Source organism: Suricata suricatta, chromosome 4 (genome assembly GCF_006229205.1).
Source record: "Suricata suricatta isolate VVHF042 chromosome 4, meerkat_22Aug2017_6uvM2_HiC, whole genome shotgun sequence".
Lineage (NCBI taxonomy): Eukaryota > Metazoa > Chordata > Mammalia > Carnivora > Herpestidae > Suricata > Suricata suricatta.
This window is the reverse complement of record NC_043703.1, coordinates 90824514-90840062: the sequence shown is the minus strand read 5'-3', so window position 1 is coordinate 90840062 and position 15549 is coordinate 90824514. Positions and strand designations below refer to the sequence as shown.

At 45.9% G+C, this 15549-nt stretch overlaps 2 protein-coding genes across 2 annotated transcripts in view; one reads left to right on the top strand and one right to left on the bottom strand.

Moving 5' to 3' along the window:
- The window catches only part of LRPPRC (leucine rich pentatricopeptide repeat containing), a 108355-nt gene extending 106926 nt beyond the window's left edge, over window positions 1-1429 (top strand). The window contains exon 38 of the mRNA XM_029937271.1: window positions 1271-1429. Within this exon, the coding sequence (XP_029793131.1) occupies window positions 1271-1327 (57 nt within the window). The 3' untranslated portion in view covers window positions 1328-1429. The remainder of the gene's footprint in view (window positions 1-1270) is intronic.
- A 9587-nt stretch (window positions 1430-11016) lies between these two features.
- The window catches only part of ABCG8 (ATP binding cassette subfamily G member 8), a 17894-nt gene continuing 13361 nt past the window's right edge, over window positions 11017-15549 (bottom strand). Inside the window, 7 exon segments of the mRNA XM_029937270.1 lie at window positions 11017-11626; window positions 11721-11848; window positions 12806-13073; window positions 13727-13803; window positions 14248-14447; window positions 15341-15432; window positions 15435-15490. Coding sequence (XP_029793130.1) covers window positions 11489-11626; window positions 11721-11848; window positions 12806-13073; window positions 13727-13803; window positions 14248-14447; window positions 15341-15432; window positions 15435-15490 — 959 coding nt within the window. The 3' untranslated portion in view covers window positions 11017-11488.

The following is a 15549-nucleotide window of genomic DNA, read 5'->3' as shown; positions in this document are numbered from 1 at the left end:
GGGGCTTTTTGTTTTTTTGTTCTGTTTTGTTTGTTTTTTTGGATTCCACATGTAAGTGAGGCTCTATAGTAGCTACCTTTTCTGATTTACTCCATTTAGCTTAATGCTCTCAGGGTCCATTCATGTTGTCACCAATGGGATGATTTTATTGTTTTTATGGCTGAATAACAATCCATTGTGTGTGTGTCACATATATATAATGATAACGTACATCACAGTTTCTTTATCCATTCATCCACTCATGCACACTGACATTGTCTCCATGTCTTGGCCACTATAAATAATACTGCAGTGAACGTGGGGGTCCATTTCTTTTCAAATTGGTGTTTTGTTTTCTTCTGGTGAGTACTCAGTGGTGGACTTACTGGATCATACGGTATGTCCATTTTTAGTTTTTTGAAGAACCCCCCATCCACCCATACTGCCTTTTCCACTGGCCATACCAGTCTGCGTCTCCCCAGTAGTGTGTGAGGGTCCCCTTGTCTTCACAGCCTTGCCGGTGCTTACTTCTGCTCCTTTTGAGATTAGCCATTCTGACTGGTGTGAAGTGCTACCCGTTGTGGTTTTGATTTGCATTTTCCCTGATGATAAGTGACGTTGAGTACCTTTTCATGTGTCTGTTGGGCATCTGGATGTCTTCTTTTGGAAAATGTCTATTCAGGTCCTCTGCCCATTTTTTATTGTTTGCCCGGTAAATTTTGTTTTCTTTTGTTCTAATAAGAGAAATCATATGTACCAAATTCCTTTTTATTGTGTCATTAACCTGCAAGTTAGTGCACCATGTTTTTTTGAACCTTCCATACCTGGGTGCAAGAACTTGGGTGCGCACCCAGCGGAGGCTCTTGGTGCTGCTGGCTTTAACTCTGGAGTTGAGCACTTGATTTTGTGAATGGAAAGGAATGCAGATGGGGCACCTGGGTGGCTCAGTTAAGTGTCCAACTTTGGCTCAGGTCACGATCTCATGGTTCGTGAGTTTGGGCCCTGTGTTGGGCTCTATGCTGACAGCTCAGAGCCTGGAGCCTGTTTCGGATTCTGTGTCTCCCTCTCCATACCCCTCCGCTACTCATGCTGTGTCTGTCTCTCTCTCTCTGTCAATAAATAAACCTTAAAAAAAAAAAAAAAAGGAGTGCAGTGGCTGGAGAGGACAGCAGCAGCCATGGCCTCATGGTCTTTACTATCAATTTGCAGCATCTTGTGACTCCTGAGTTTTGTGCCATCAGCTCTTGCCAGCGACCACACTTGTAACTTCCCTCCCTTTTTGTCTTAACAGGAAAGCTTCGAGTTTTATGCAAAGCAGCTAAAGGAATCGAGGGAAAATCCTTTGTAAAATAAGCAGCCACTACTTTGTGTGTATTTGTGATTCAGTGTCCTAAAATGTTATTTCTTATTAAATATATTTGAGAGAACAGAATAAATAAATGAAAAGTTACTTTGTGTATTTTTGTTTATTCAAAATGTGTATGTTCAACACCTTACTGACAATACTGGTGTGCACCTAGTCACTAGACTTTCTTGGGGGTTTGCCTACAACTTAAATCTACGGCATTTTCTTCGTGGCATCTGATGTTTGAAGCCATATGTTTTCAGGGTTCTTCTCTCAGACTCGATGTTCCCCCTGCTCTATGTTCATTATTTTCATAAAATGTTATTCCTTTATTTAAGGCTTGCTTGTTAATATTGTTTACCTGAAAATTTTGGAGCTAGATGAAATGTTGCTCAGTGAGCCTTCTAAGGCTTTGCTGTTCTGTGACAGGAAATTGTCTTCATGTGTGAAAGCCTGCGTGATGTTCCCGTTCTGGAAAATGCAGCACCCGCAGCCATGTTGTAGGTCATCTAGCACTCGTTTGCCGGTGCAAAGCAGCAACTCAAAGACTGTTGCTTGCCCTCGGTCGGGGTGCTCTTTGCCAGCACCTGGGCACTCCCCGCTGTGCTTCCCTTCTACCACAGAGAATTCCAGGAGCCTCTGTCCACAGACGTCTCTGAGTCCTGGCCATGACTTTGGTCATGAATCTGAGCAGGGCATCCCCTCTTGTCTTGGTTTCAGGTGTATGTCGGCATCGGTACATCCCATATGCCAGACTTGTTACTTCATACTCATCCTATGCACGTGTGATTTGGTACAGGAAGAGGATTGTGGTTTGTATTCAGTTTTGTCAAAGTTGCCCCCAGATTGGTTAGTAGTTACTATAAAGGTATTCAGGCTGGGTTGTAAAACAGTTTACCGTTACAAAAGTATCTTAATCTATAACAGTGACCTATTTGGGGATTAGGTAGTTAATTACCAAGAAAGCTGAAAATGTTTTATTGGAGGTTTATCCCCGTTTTTACACCAGGGGAGACCTTGCCTTGCAGGAAGTTAGCTGGCCTCATGCTGGTTGTGCTGTTAACCGGAGTCTTAATGGAACCAGACATCCTGCAAGTAGCACGAAAGACAAAGCTGATGGAGGGAAGCCGAGAAATAAATGTCATTGCGGCCTTGCTTCCTTCATCTCTATTTTGTGGATTTAGACCTAAGGCATCAGAGGCCTCGGCCGATGCCAAGTCCCAGCCTCTTGAAGTTCTCCTTGGTTTGCTCCAGGGGCAGGACCTCTACCTGTTGTGGTTTTGATATTGTCTGATTTGCCATGAGCCTCACACAAGCAGTGATTTCCACTGAAGCAGGCCCGGTTTTTTGCAGTTATGCTACCCTTGAGCAACATTTTCTTGATCTCCATTGAAAAAGGCCTCTCAAATGAGGCACAACCTTGCGGCTTACCCTGAACTTGTCCATTGCCTAGGCCAGAGACCAACACTACAGAGCATAGTCTTACTTGTATGAAGTGACTCTAAGCCAGCCTTATGTATGGACTCTGACAAAGTGCAGGCTAGTGCAGAGGAAATTAGGCACACAAATCCCTTATCTAGCATTCTAAACAGCCCTGTAATGGCTTCCCCCTCAAATTTAAATATTTAAAATGTTTCTAGGTGGGCTAATAAATGCTTTGTAAATATCTGATTGCAAAATTGAAACAAATAGTAGAGAGCAAAGACAATTCTAGAACCCCATAATATTGTTTTAGACTAAAATTACAAGCCAACAGTCTAGAAAGTAAACATCATTGTAAACTTTTGGAAAGTATAACATGTGTTTTATATGTGATTATATGTTCATGTATTTGAATCTATTTAATGTGAAATGCTCTGAATAAAGTATACCCCTCAAAACCTGTGAGCTTCATTTTTAATTTTGTCAAAGGTTTACATAACCACTCTTATCATTTCAAGATCTTTAGTCCTAAATATTTTTTTAATTTTTATGTTTATTTTAGAGAGAGACAAAGACAGGGTCAGAGTGCGAGCAGGGAAGGGGTGGAGAGGGAGGCACAGAATTTGAAGCAGGCTCCAGGCTCTGAGCTGTCAGTGCAGAGCAGATGCGGGGCCTGAACTCATGAACTGTGAGACCATGACCTGAGCCAAAGCCAGACACGTAACAGACTGAGCCACCCAGGCGCCCCATAATCAAATGTTTCAATTAAAAATTGTGTGGTGCTGGACCCCTTTCTTACACCATACACAAAGAAAGTGGATGAAAGACCTAAATGTAAGATAGAAAGCCATCAAAATCCTCAAGGAGAAAGCAGCAAGAACCTCTTGGACCTTGGCCACAGCAACTTCTTACTCAACACATCTCCAGAGGCAAGCAAAACAAAAGCAAAATAAAAATAACCTGCATAGCGAAGGAAACAATCAGCAAAACTAATAGGCAACCGGCAGAATGGGACAAGATATTTGCGAATGACATATCAGATAAAGGGTTGGTATCCAAAATTCTTTATAAACTTCTCAAACTCAACACCCAAAAAATAAATAATCCAGTGAAGAAATGGGCTAAAGAAAGACATCCAGATGGCCACGAGACACATGAAATGGTGTTCAATGTCACTCATTATAAGGGAAATAAAGATCAAAACCATAATATACCACCTCACACCTGTCAGAATGGCTAACGTTTATAACTCAGGCAACAACAAATGTTGGCAAGGATCTCTTTTGCACTGCTGGTGGGAATGCAAACTGGTGCTGTCACTCTAGAAAACAGTATGGAGGTTCCTCAAAAATTTAAAAATAGAACTACCCTACAACCAAGCAATTGCACTACTAGGTATTTATCCAAGGAATACGCGTATGCTGTTTTGAAGGGGTATGTGTACCCCAATGTTTATAGCAGCACTATCAACAACAGCCAAAATATGGAAAAAGCCCAAATGTCCAGTGATGGATGAATGGTGTGTGTGTACACAAACACACTATGGAGTATTACTCAACAATCAAAAAGAATGAAATCTTGCCATTTGCAACTACATGGATGAAACTAAAGGGTATTCTAAGTAAAATTAGAGAAAGACAAATAGATGACTTCACTCATGAAGACTTTGAGGTAAAAAACAGATGAACATAAGGGAAGGGAAGCAAAAATATAAAAAGCAGGGAGGGGGACAAAACAGACTTTTTAAAAAATGTTTTTTATTTATATTTGAGAGAGACAGTGCGAGCAGGGGAGGGTCAGAGAGAGAGAGGGAGACACAGAATCTGAAGCAGGCTCCAGGCTCTGAGCTGTCAGCACAGAGCCCAATGCGGGCCTCGAACCCACGAACCATTAGATCATAGCCTGAGCCGAAGCCGGACGCTTAACCAGCTGAGCCACCCAGGTGCCCCAAGAGACTTAAATATGGAGAGCAAGCAGGGTTACTGGAGGGGATGTGGGAGGGGGGGATGGGCTAAATGGGTAAGGGGCATTAAGGAATCTACCCTTAAAATCATTGTTGTACTATATGCTAAGAAACTTGGATGTCAATTTTTAAAAATAAAAATTTTCTAAAAATTGTGTGGTCTCTGTTGCAGCCAGTATTTGTTAAATGGTATACAGCTTGTGTGTGGAGAACCAACAAAATCATGCCTTCTCTGTTGTAAGGACAAGCGGATATGTAAATTGAGGTCTCTGGGGTACAAACTTGGCAAGAATTAGAGTTGGACATACAGTAAATGGACACTGAAAACGAAGGGGGTTTTATCTGCATTAAGTGTCAGAAGCAGCCTTCCACGCCGTGCAGGTGACTGGCACTGCCACATGGATCAGTCCTGGGCACACTTCCCTCCTCCCTACCTTAACCTCCTGCTTGTTTCTCAGGTGCGCTCGCCGTGGCCAGCCTCAGGGTCTCTCTGCAGCTTCTTGGCCCTTCTCCCCACCCACCATGTTCGCTGTCTTCCCAAGGTCCCCGTAAGCCACTTAAAAAGTAGGTTATCACACAGCTCGTGAATTCCCTGAAGACCAGTGTCCTGTCTGTACCCCCAGACCTCGCATAGACCTGGCCACAGAACCCCAGTGTGCAGTTATAAGAGTCCTGTGTTCTGCGGGGCTAACCATGATGCCCTTCTTTCCCGACATTCACAGTGACAAAGTTGGGGCTTACAGAAGATAATGTTTCCAGTATCCGTGCTCTATGACATGCTGGGACTCTGACTTCCAAAAAACCAAGCACCCAGTTACATTGTAAATTCAATTAAAAGTCAAATTAGAATCTCTAAACTGCCAGGATTTTCTGTTTTTTAAAAAGCAAGCTTTCCCATTAACACAAGTGTTCCCAGTCTGGACAGCTTTACATTGTAAAGGTATTTTCTCCCATTTAGGCGAATACTCTGTTTCTGGCATAATCACCCAAATTTGTGAATTCCAGTAAATTATTAAGCAAGCTTTATGTTGCAAATTGTTCTTCCCCATACAATTTATTCCTTAAGTCCGCAATGTGAGTATTCTGCATATTTTTCTCGTGTTTGAGCACAATTTTCATTTAATATTTGTCTTTCTGACAAACCAATATTTGTAGAGTTTCTATCAAATGAAAGCAACATTCCTGAAGTATGGTCGAGCTAATAGCTGCAGGGGGTACAAAATCATGGTAATTTATCGCTTTGCTGTTTCCATTAGAAATGTATCCTGCTTTCAGACCTGTGGACTTTACAAAGCCCACATTATGCATCCTTAGTACAAATAAAGGAAATGGCTGCATTTGCAAATTCAAAATAGGCACTTATCTTTTTCTTTTTTGCACAAAGAAAAGAAACATCATCGGGTTCAGGCAGAGCAAAAATATTTCACTGGCTTCATACTTACCGTCCTTCCACGTTAGTTTGGACAATGGCTGGCTGTCGGGATCTGTGCTTACAGAGATCTCTGGAAGTAGTATCTTCACCAGCCCTGCCCCAGACACACACTGGCTGAAAGTCTCTTCATTATTTACTTGCTGTTGTCGTTTCCTCTCCTAAACTGTGAGCTCTCCAGTGCTTTTGCAGAACCACCAATTGGAACAGAACCTGGCGCTGATTCAACCCGGTAAGCATCATTGAATGATAGTGAACCTGACCTGCTTTCCAAGTCCTGTTCTGAGATGTGTGCCCGGTATGCACTGGAGGGTTTCCTCACACTGGTCTTCCCAGGAGATCCAAGATGCCAGTTGGTAGCTTAGAGCTCGGATATTGGGGGCCGAGGCCCAACAAGTTCTTCAAAACCTGTGTGCCTGAATGAAAACACGCTCAACTTGACTGCCAGGAGGAGGAGGGCTCTCAAATGTGTAAGAGCGGAATCAACAAAACGGGCCATGGAGCATTTTCAGCAGGTTGGGGAAACAAGGAATCACTCCAGTTTCACAAAACGGCAAGAATTTTCATACACATGATAAACGCCACTGTTATTACATGGAAAGCTGAGAAGTGTTTTCTGGTCTTTGAGTTGGTGTGTGCTAAAAAATCTCAACCCGCTGCTTAAAAATTACTGTTTTAATTGTTAGCTGCTAAAACCACATGGCTTCTGCTGTTGCCCAGTTGCCAGCAGAAAATGGGCCATGCTCCACCTGGCTGCCCCCTCCCCTGCCCTAGTGTCTTGGGCAGACACTGATGGACCAGAATGCTTCTCTGTACCCTAGCCATTGTATTTTATTTTTTTATTAGTTTTTTTAAATTTATTTTTGAGAGACAGAGATAGTGCGAGCAGGGGAGGGTCAGAGAAAGAGGGAGACACAGAATCTGAAGCAGGCTCCAGGTTCTGAGCTGTCAGCCCAGAGCCCAACATGGGGCTTGAAGCCAGGAACCGTGAGATCATAACCTGAGCCACCCAGGCACCCATACCCTGGCCATTTTAAAGGAAGAACCAATTCTAGTATCAAAAACAAGTGATGGGGGTTCCTGGGTAGTTCAGTGGGTTAAGCATACAACTTGTGCTCTGGTCGAGATCTCCAGGTTCATGAGTTTGAGCCCTGCGTTGGGCTCTGTGCTGACAGTTCAGAGCGTGGAGCCTGCTTCGGATTCTGTCTCCCTTTTCTCTGCCCCTCCCCCACTCATACTCCGTCAAAAATAAACATTAAAAAATTTTTTTTGAAGTCACAGATAACTTGAGATTTGAATAACCTAGTTTATGAAAATAGGGGCCTTTACTCTCAGGCATGAGCCCTAGATGTGCTCCTTGAGTCTCAGTAGAACCCCTGTCTATGTCTACCAGGTCTATAGTTAGCCTTGGATGTGGTGTCCATTTAAAAATGCCTGCTGCTAGCTGTTTAATCTGGAATCAAAACAAGAAGATAAGTGGGAGGGGGGAAAAAACAGCCAATGCAAGATCTCCGTGAACCTGACCTGGGAGATTAGCTTGCCCAAAGGAGCAAGATTAGGTCTTAAATCATTTTTATAGGAACAAGAGCAGGAAAACAAAAATCACATCAGGAAATATCTGAGTCAATATAGGTACTTTTTGCTTAACTAAAATTTCCCTGTGAAAAACATAGTTTGAAATTAGAGGGCTTAAAATACAAATTTCAAAACCTCTGCCTTCTGATCAAGAGTGTGCAGGGGCGCCTGGGTGGCTCAGTCGGTTGGGCCTCCGACTTCGGCTCAGGTCAGATCTTACGTGTGTGGGTTCGAGCCCCACGTCGGGCTCTGTGCTGACAGCTAGCTCAGAGCTTGGAGCCTGCTTCCGGTTCTGTCTCCTTCTCTCTCTGCCCTTCCCCCTCTCATGCTCTGTCTCTCTCTGTATCAAAAATAAATAAAACATTAAAAGAAAAAAGTGTGCAAAGCTTACAGCCTTGGGCAAAATCCAATGCACTGCCTGTTTTTCTTCAGAGTGTTTCAGTGGGACACAGCCGCACAACCCATGCTTTGGAATTGTCTGCAGTGGCTTTCACGCTGCAGCAGAGTTGGGTAATCGGAACAGCTGCTCTGGCCCTCAAACCCTCAAATACTGTCTGACTCTCAACAGGAAGAGTTGGCACCCACCCCCTGCTTTTGATAAGTACTCACAAGCCAACCTTTCTCCCTTTCAATGCAGGGAGGGGCTGAGTGGACAGCCTGCTCCCCGAGGGAGCAGTTTCTTTGTTTTGTTTCAAAAAACAGACCTGTGAAATCGATCTCTGGGACTGGGGTCCATAGTGGTATAAAAGCTCCAGGGTGGAGAACCAGGATGCTCTAGGGAAAAAAAAAAAAAAGGTGGCTGCTGGAGTTTCTCCAATTCTCCTGCCTCTGCACTTTGCCCCTTTCCCCCCACAGCCCTGGGCACCAGAGTCCACTCAGTCATTAAAGCCCCTTAGAGATGGAGTGGCCGTAACTCAGACAATGTACCCCACTGGCTGTCAGCCCTCACTGCACGTTGGAATCACTGGGGAGTTCATGAAATGGCCCAATGTCCTCTTCCTCCTCCGGATCTAAAGCCATTAGGTGACCACGTGTGGGTGTGGGATGGAGAGCCGGGGTAGGCTGCAGTAGGGTGAGGACAGCGTCTCTGCAGACTGGGGGACAGCCTGATAGTGGGAGCCCCAGCCCCAGCAGGGTGAGTAGGGCGTAGATGGGAGTTTGGTTACATAAGGGGATTAACCAAATGAGTGAAAATAGGAAGGGCAGTGGCAGCCAGGTTTGTCACAGTTGGCAAAGCGAGTTATAGGGGCACCTGGGGGGCTCAGTCAAGTGTTCGACTTCGGCTCAGGTCATGATCTCATGGTTCGTGAGTTGGAGCTCCACATCGGGTTCTGCGCTGACAGAACGGAGCCAGGAGCCTGCTTCAGAGTCTGTCTCTCTCTCTCTGCCCCTCCATCACTTGTGTTCTCTCTCAAAAATAAACAAAAAAGATACAAATATAGAAAGGGAGAAAATTAGAATCAACTGTATGGTGTGCTGGTTCTTGGGAATTGGGTGTATTAATGTGAACTCACATGTACAGATAGATGTGTGTGTGTGTGTGTACATATATATACAGACCTGTGTACATATATCCACAGGTATGCATTCCCTACTTTGCCTTCTGCGAGGGTCTGGGCACAGTGATGGTCCAATAGCAACGGGCATATGTGTCACTCAGATCTTTGCTTCTAAATGCCATTTTCCACTAAAAGAAGCAAAGATCTTTTAGAGAAATGTCTGCTTTTCTAAGCACTGGGACTAAGGACTGGGGGTAGAAAAGGACAAAATAAGCCCGAAACACTTTTTTTGTGAAGGAAAATGATCACACAATAATGGGGACATATCAAAAGGATGCAGGAACCAGCTTGAATGGGCTCTCGGGGCCCAAACAGGGACAATTTGAGCATGAAAATCAATTGTGATACTAAGGGATTATAAACCATTGAATAAAATAGGAAACTACAGGTTTATATTGCTATAAATTGGAAAATGGATAAGTGGAAAGTTTAATGAGCAATAGGTAACTTACATACTTATAAAGCACCTGCCTCTAAAATGCTTAATTACCAAAGGAGGGACGTGGCTGTGGAGAAGGCTTGCACACCCCCCCTTAGTCAAGTGATCCAAGTGGACATCTTCAGTATGGGACAAATTGAAGTCCTCACCACTGATAGGGTGAGAAGAGTGCATCGCTCCTGCAACATCCCTGCCAAAGGAAGTGCCTGTGATGTCCCATTAAATTCATGACCTGGATTTTGTCATGAAAATGTATCAAACTCAAGTTGAGAGCTGTTTTGCAAAATCTTCACATGTTGAGGTCACACAAGTCAAGGAAAGTTGAGGACTGTTCTAAAGGAGACCGAAGAGAGTTGACTAGATCCAATGCTTGATTCTGAAGGACCTTGTCAGAACAATTAGAGTCTTGAATGGGGCCTGCCCATGGGATGGTGGCAAGGTGACAATGTACTAATGTGCCGTGTTACACGGTGGCAGTGTAAATACCCTGAGTTTCATGGCTGCACTGTGAAAGGGCAGTGTGCTAAGCGCTGCTTCTCAAACTTGGCACATAAACCACCTGGGGATCTTCTTAAAATGCGGATTTGGATTCAGTAGGTCCGGGTAGAGCATGAGCTTCTCCCTGTCAAAGCAGCTCTGAGGTTAAGCCCAGGCTGCTTGTCCAGAGCAGTAGTAGGAACCTGGGGTGAACATTTACTATTTGCCTCCCACTCACCTTCCTCCCTTTTTTGGCCCCAGATTCTGGTGTTTCCTTTGGGAACAATCTGCTCCACGTGGCGCACCTGTTTTGGATTAGATGGTCCTCAGTGATGGGGCAATGAAGACGTCACCTGGGCTTGGTCTGTCCCACACCCCAACCACTGTGAGAGGTGCGGCACTGGGCCTCGGACCCAGCCGGGGCCAGTGAAATGCGACTCTGAGAGGCCTAGCTGAGCTGACGCAGCCTCTACAACCATTTTCATCTTCTAGAGCCTTCCCAGAATTCCAAGCCTTACAGTGGCTCAGGACTTGCCTTTTGTCCTCCCAACTCCTGAAGGCCTCCAAGGCTTTCCAACCCCCACATGGGACTCTACCACCTAGTAGCCATGTGACCTTACTTAGCGAACTGAATTTTTGCCTCAGCTTCCTCATCTATACAATGGAATACCACCCCTCAAAGGTTTGTTTGAGAATTATATGATGCTCATCTATGTAAGTGTTTTGAGCTGTTCCTGGTATGGAGTAGATGTTCAATAAATGTTTAATTGTTCAGTTTGGCTTTTGGAGCTCATGATCCCACACAAAAAGAATGACATCTCACTGATACGTTTTAGGTCATTTTCTGTATTGAGAGTGACTTAACAGAGTTTGGGGATCCTGGAAGATGAGGCCAAACATTTCACTAGGCATTGTTACTGATTCCTCTGGATCCTACAAGTTTTTGCACAGCCTACTCAATTCATTCCTAACTTGCTCCCATCCTGCACTGAGTTGCCTATATAAAAACATATGAAAAGGAAATAAATTAGTAACATTGTAGGTGTCCCCCGGTATGGTTTTCAATCCCAGAAATTCCAAGTTCTGGCCAGTGATCAGAATCAGAAATCCCTTTCCACTGTCTTTATTCTACTGCCATCCTGTGGCCAGCCTGTGCCACTGCAGCAGTGAGGCCTGGTGTAGCTGAGCTGCCTGTGTTGTCCTCCTGGTGCCCGGGATGGGGCTCCTTGGGAGGAAGGAAAGGAGTGCAGTTGAAGGGTCTTCTGGAATCTCCACCAGCAAGCAGCAGTCCAGGCATGAGTCACCAGTCCTGACTGGACTTCTGTTTGATGAACCTTAGGGCCACGTAGTACAGGATCAGAAAGCCACCAATGATGCCAAGAAGGATGAAGTAGATGGCGTAGAGTGGGTTCGAGTTCAGGCCCATGGAGCTGAGGATCTGGGGACACAGACATCAGGGAACCCATTGAGAAGACGTTCAGATGAATGTTATAAATGTTATCTATTTAGAGTCAAAGGCCTCAGCTACTTACCACGTCTCCCTGGATAGGGATGGTGAGGTTGCCGACGGCCATGTGGTAAATGTGCCCTTTAAACTGAATCTGCATCAGTCCTTCAAAACACCAGCGGAGGAAGGAGACTTTGGAAATCCAAGAGGGCACTGAAGATAGTGAGAGCCATGTTATTCACACAGGCTAACCACCTGCTCCCTGGGAGGCACTCCTGGAGACAGGGCCCTGGTGCCTCTTAACCCAAGGGCAGCGAGGTCCCTGAGGCAGCACGGGGGCGGGGAGAGGGCGAAAGGCCAGAGGGGCAGCTTGGGTTGGGGCAGAAGGGCTAAGTGGCTGTGGGGGTCACCACATGTTTGATCGGTAACAATTTGAGAGTAATTTATTACATGTCCCAGCATGTTCTCAGCTCTATGGAGGTACAGCTGAGATTTCTGAGTCTGTGCCCTGACCCGATGGGGTATCACAGTGCCAGGAGCAGGAGGAAGGAACAAGCTAGGCCCAACTGGTCAGGAAAGGCCTGGCAGAAGAGAACAGCCATGGGAAAAGGGGAATGGCGCCGTACGGAGAAGAGCCGCACAGGCTCAGATGAGAGCGCAGCGAGTGTGTTGGGGACTTCAGAAGAGATAGGTGGAGGCAGCGAGAGTCAGCAGCCCCAACTAGAGGACTGGAGCAGAGCAGCAACATGAATTTGCACCTTACAAAGTGCCCTTTCTATGGGCAAGGATGGAGAGGGATGTGGAAAGATCAGGGTCACAGAGACCATTGCTGTGGTCTGACACCAGACAGCAAGGCCAGGGCTGGGGGAGATCAAGCAATCTGAGAAAGATGTGGGAGGCAGAATTGCCCTGGCTCCCTGGTGAAGGTGCAGAATGAGAGTCAACGGTGACTTCCAGGTTTCAGCTGGGGGATATGAGAAGGTGCCACCTGCACCCTCTCATGGAGACAGTCCTTTGACATGCAGGACAGTTGGCAAGGACATCTGCTCCCTGAAAAAACAGGGTTTAAATGGATCTAAGTGATGAGTCCTCATCCCCAAGTGAATATAGGCTTCGTCCAGCCCCAGAAGGCCTCAAAAAGCTTGACCAGGGGAGGGGAGCAGGCCTTACCTATCCACAGGTTGTCCAAGCTTATCATGAAGCCCCCGGTGAGGTAGAAGGAGTTGTAGAGGGCGTTGCCAAAGAAGGAGGATGTATGGAACGTGGGGAGCAGGGCAGCAGCACCCAGGGCCATGATCCTGCAGCAGAAGACCACCAGCCACACCGCCAGGAAGTGCAGCAGAAAGGGCTCCAGGCCTGGGCGCAGGTCAGCCAGCCAGTAGATGGGCATCGCATAGATTACAACGTAGACACAGTGCTCCGGAAGCTCCCCTAAGATCTGCAAAGAATAGCCCTTGCAAGGATGTGGAGCTAATGCATTCATTGCCAATTGTTCTTTAAATGTTTAAAGATGGCGTAACCCTCAATGATGTCAACCTTCCCTCCTGCTAACGTTCAGGCTGCAGCAGGAGGGCCAGTGAGGGGGCTGACAGTTCAGAACAGCTTCCCCTGGGGAGGCAGTGAAAATGGCAGTCATGTATCTGTTCTCCTGCATCAAGTCCCCACCCTGCCTGCCCAGACCAAATAGCTGTGGGGCTTTGAGAGAGCCGCATAACCTCGCTGAGCCTCTGCTTCCTGGAGATAAGTGCAGTAACACCTGCCCACCTGCTTCCTGGAGATGTGGGGAGACTGGAGAGGTGAAGTATGCTGGGTGTTTCCCATCTTTTCTTTTTCTTTCTTCCCCCCACCCCCCTCCCCAGATTTCTGCTGACCAGGAAAGTGTCATTCCTGGTCCACAGTCCTGGTCTTCTGGTAAATGTTTAAATATATCAAGTCCCCGTAACTCCCTCGGGAATGTGACAGCAGCAACTATAGATGATGCACGGCCCCCTGGTTCAGCAAAATACTTCTCTGGGGCTTCTGTACAATGCAGTGTAGCTCTCTCTGTCCCAACCCCCACCTGGTAACTTGTGCTCAGTCCTGACCAGTCACCTTGGTAAAGAAATATGGACCAGCAGTGTAAAGCCCGTCTTCTAGTTCATAGTAAAGCATTGCCCTCTCTGAGTGACCTAAAAAGGGGGAGAAAAGGAGGATGAAAAAAGTGACACTAATGTTCAGTATTTCTGTTTTTGAGTCTCTTTTAATGCAATTGTAAATATTCCTATTGCTTAAATGTCTCCTATTTTTAAAAAGCAGGCAGAGTTAAACCACCCTAATTTAGGTGTTTGCAATTCTGTGACTTGTGCACTGCTGTCAAATGTAAATCCTGCTATTAGAGGAATGCCTGAGACTGCTCGGCAGTCTGTGTTCATTTGCATACCCATATTAATGTGCAAACTTTAAAAATTATCACCACCTTTTATTTCACAATGATGGTGAAAATAGGCAGCAAACTCATTCTCCCCAGGAGTTTGCGGGAACACAGGTCCACTTTGGAACAGCTCAGAGGGGTGACCGGCACCATGTCCTCTGGTTGTTCTGGGTGCGGGTCACAGAGAGCAAGCCACACTCACATTTGGCAATGACATCCAGGATCACGTTGAAAGGGATGAGCGCTCCAATCATGAACAAGAGGGCAGCTGTGTCCATGAGGGAGAGCTTGATGGCCCCATGGCCGTAATAGAGGAACCCAATGATCAGGGACATCAGGCAGGCCTCTGCTGCATGGATGAGGAGAGTTGGCAGGTCTCGGAAATCGTTGAAAATCTGACGACTTAAAAAACAAAACAGGTGCCAAGGGAATAACATACACTAGCCCTGTGACATTGGCCATGACCTTTCATCTCTGCGGAGATGAAAGCTTCGCTTTACTCCCTTGTAAAATGGGAATAGCACTACCCCCCTCACAATGATTCTGAGGCTCACGTGGGACCATTGGTGAAAACGTGTCTCACTGTATGTACACAATGAATAACTGGTACTTTACTGTCAGTGTATCAGCCTTGCAATTTACTTAAAGACATTATCTTAGGGAAATACCCAATCTGGTGTGTAAAGATGTTCGTACAAGGATATTTGTTGCAGTGTTGTCATAGCAAAGGCCTGAAAAAAAATCTGACCATTGGTATACATTTAGCAGGAAAATGAATTATGGCTAGATTGGAATGCCAAGGAAGACCTAACTGGATGAGAGGTACAGGCCTATTCTACATGCAACCCAAACCAGAAAAACAGAAAAAAAAAAAAAAAGGTTACAGAACCATATGCAGAGGATGATCCCGTTTATGTATTAAAATGCCTGTGTATATGGAAATATCACTCACCAAACACTTGGGTCTGGTTTACTTTGAGGGCTGGCCTGACAGTAAACCTTCCCTTTCCACAGAGGTTCTCCTGTATTGTCTGAATTTTTCATAATGATCTCATGCAGTTTCTACAGTCATCCACCCAGCAAGAATATTCTGATTTTGTTTAGAGAATAAAAGTAACAGGAGTGTTCTGTATGATACAGAGACAGCTAGTGCTAGTCTTGGTGATACTCGTTTTTAAAAATGTTACCTCGTGCTTTCTCCTTCAAATTCACTTTAAGATAGAAAAGGCTAATGTGACACAATTCAGACGTCTGGGGCAGGGTTGGTGGTGGGGGGTGAAATGGCAGATAGTTACCGGATCAGCATGGAAAACTGCTGCACAGGGCCGGGCAGCTCAGTGGAAGTCAGGGGCCGGTCAGTGTCCTGTGGGAGGGCCCGGCTGTCAAGAGGCAGAGGGTGTCATGGGATGTGGGGGCGGCTGCCTTCTGCAAGGAGCTCTCCACCCAGAGCCCCCCCCCCCCCCCCCCCCCCCCCCCCCCCCCCCCCCCCCCCCCCCCCCCCCCC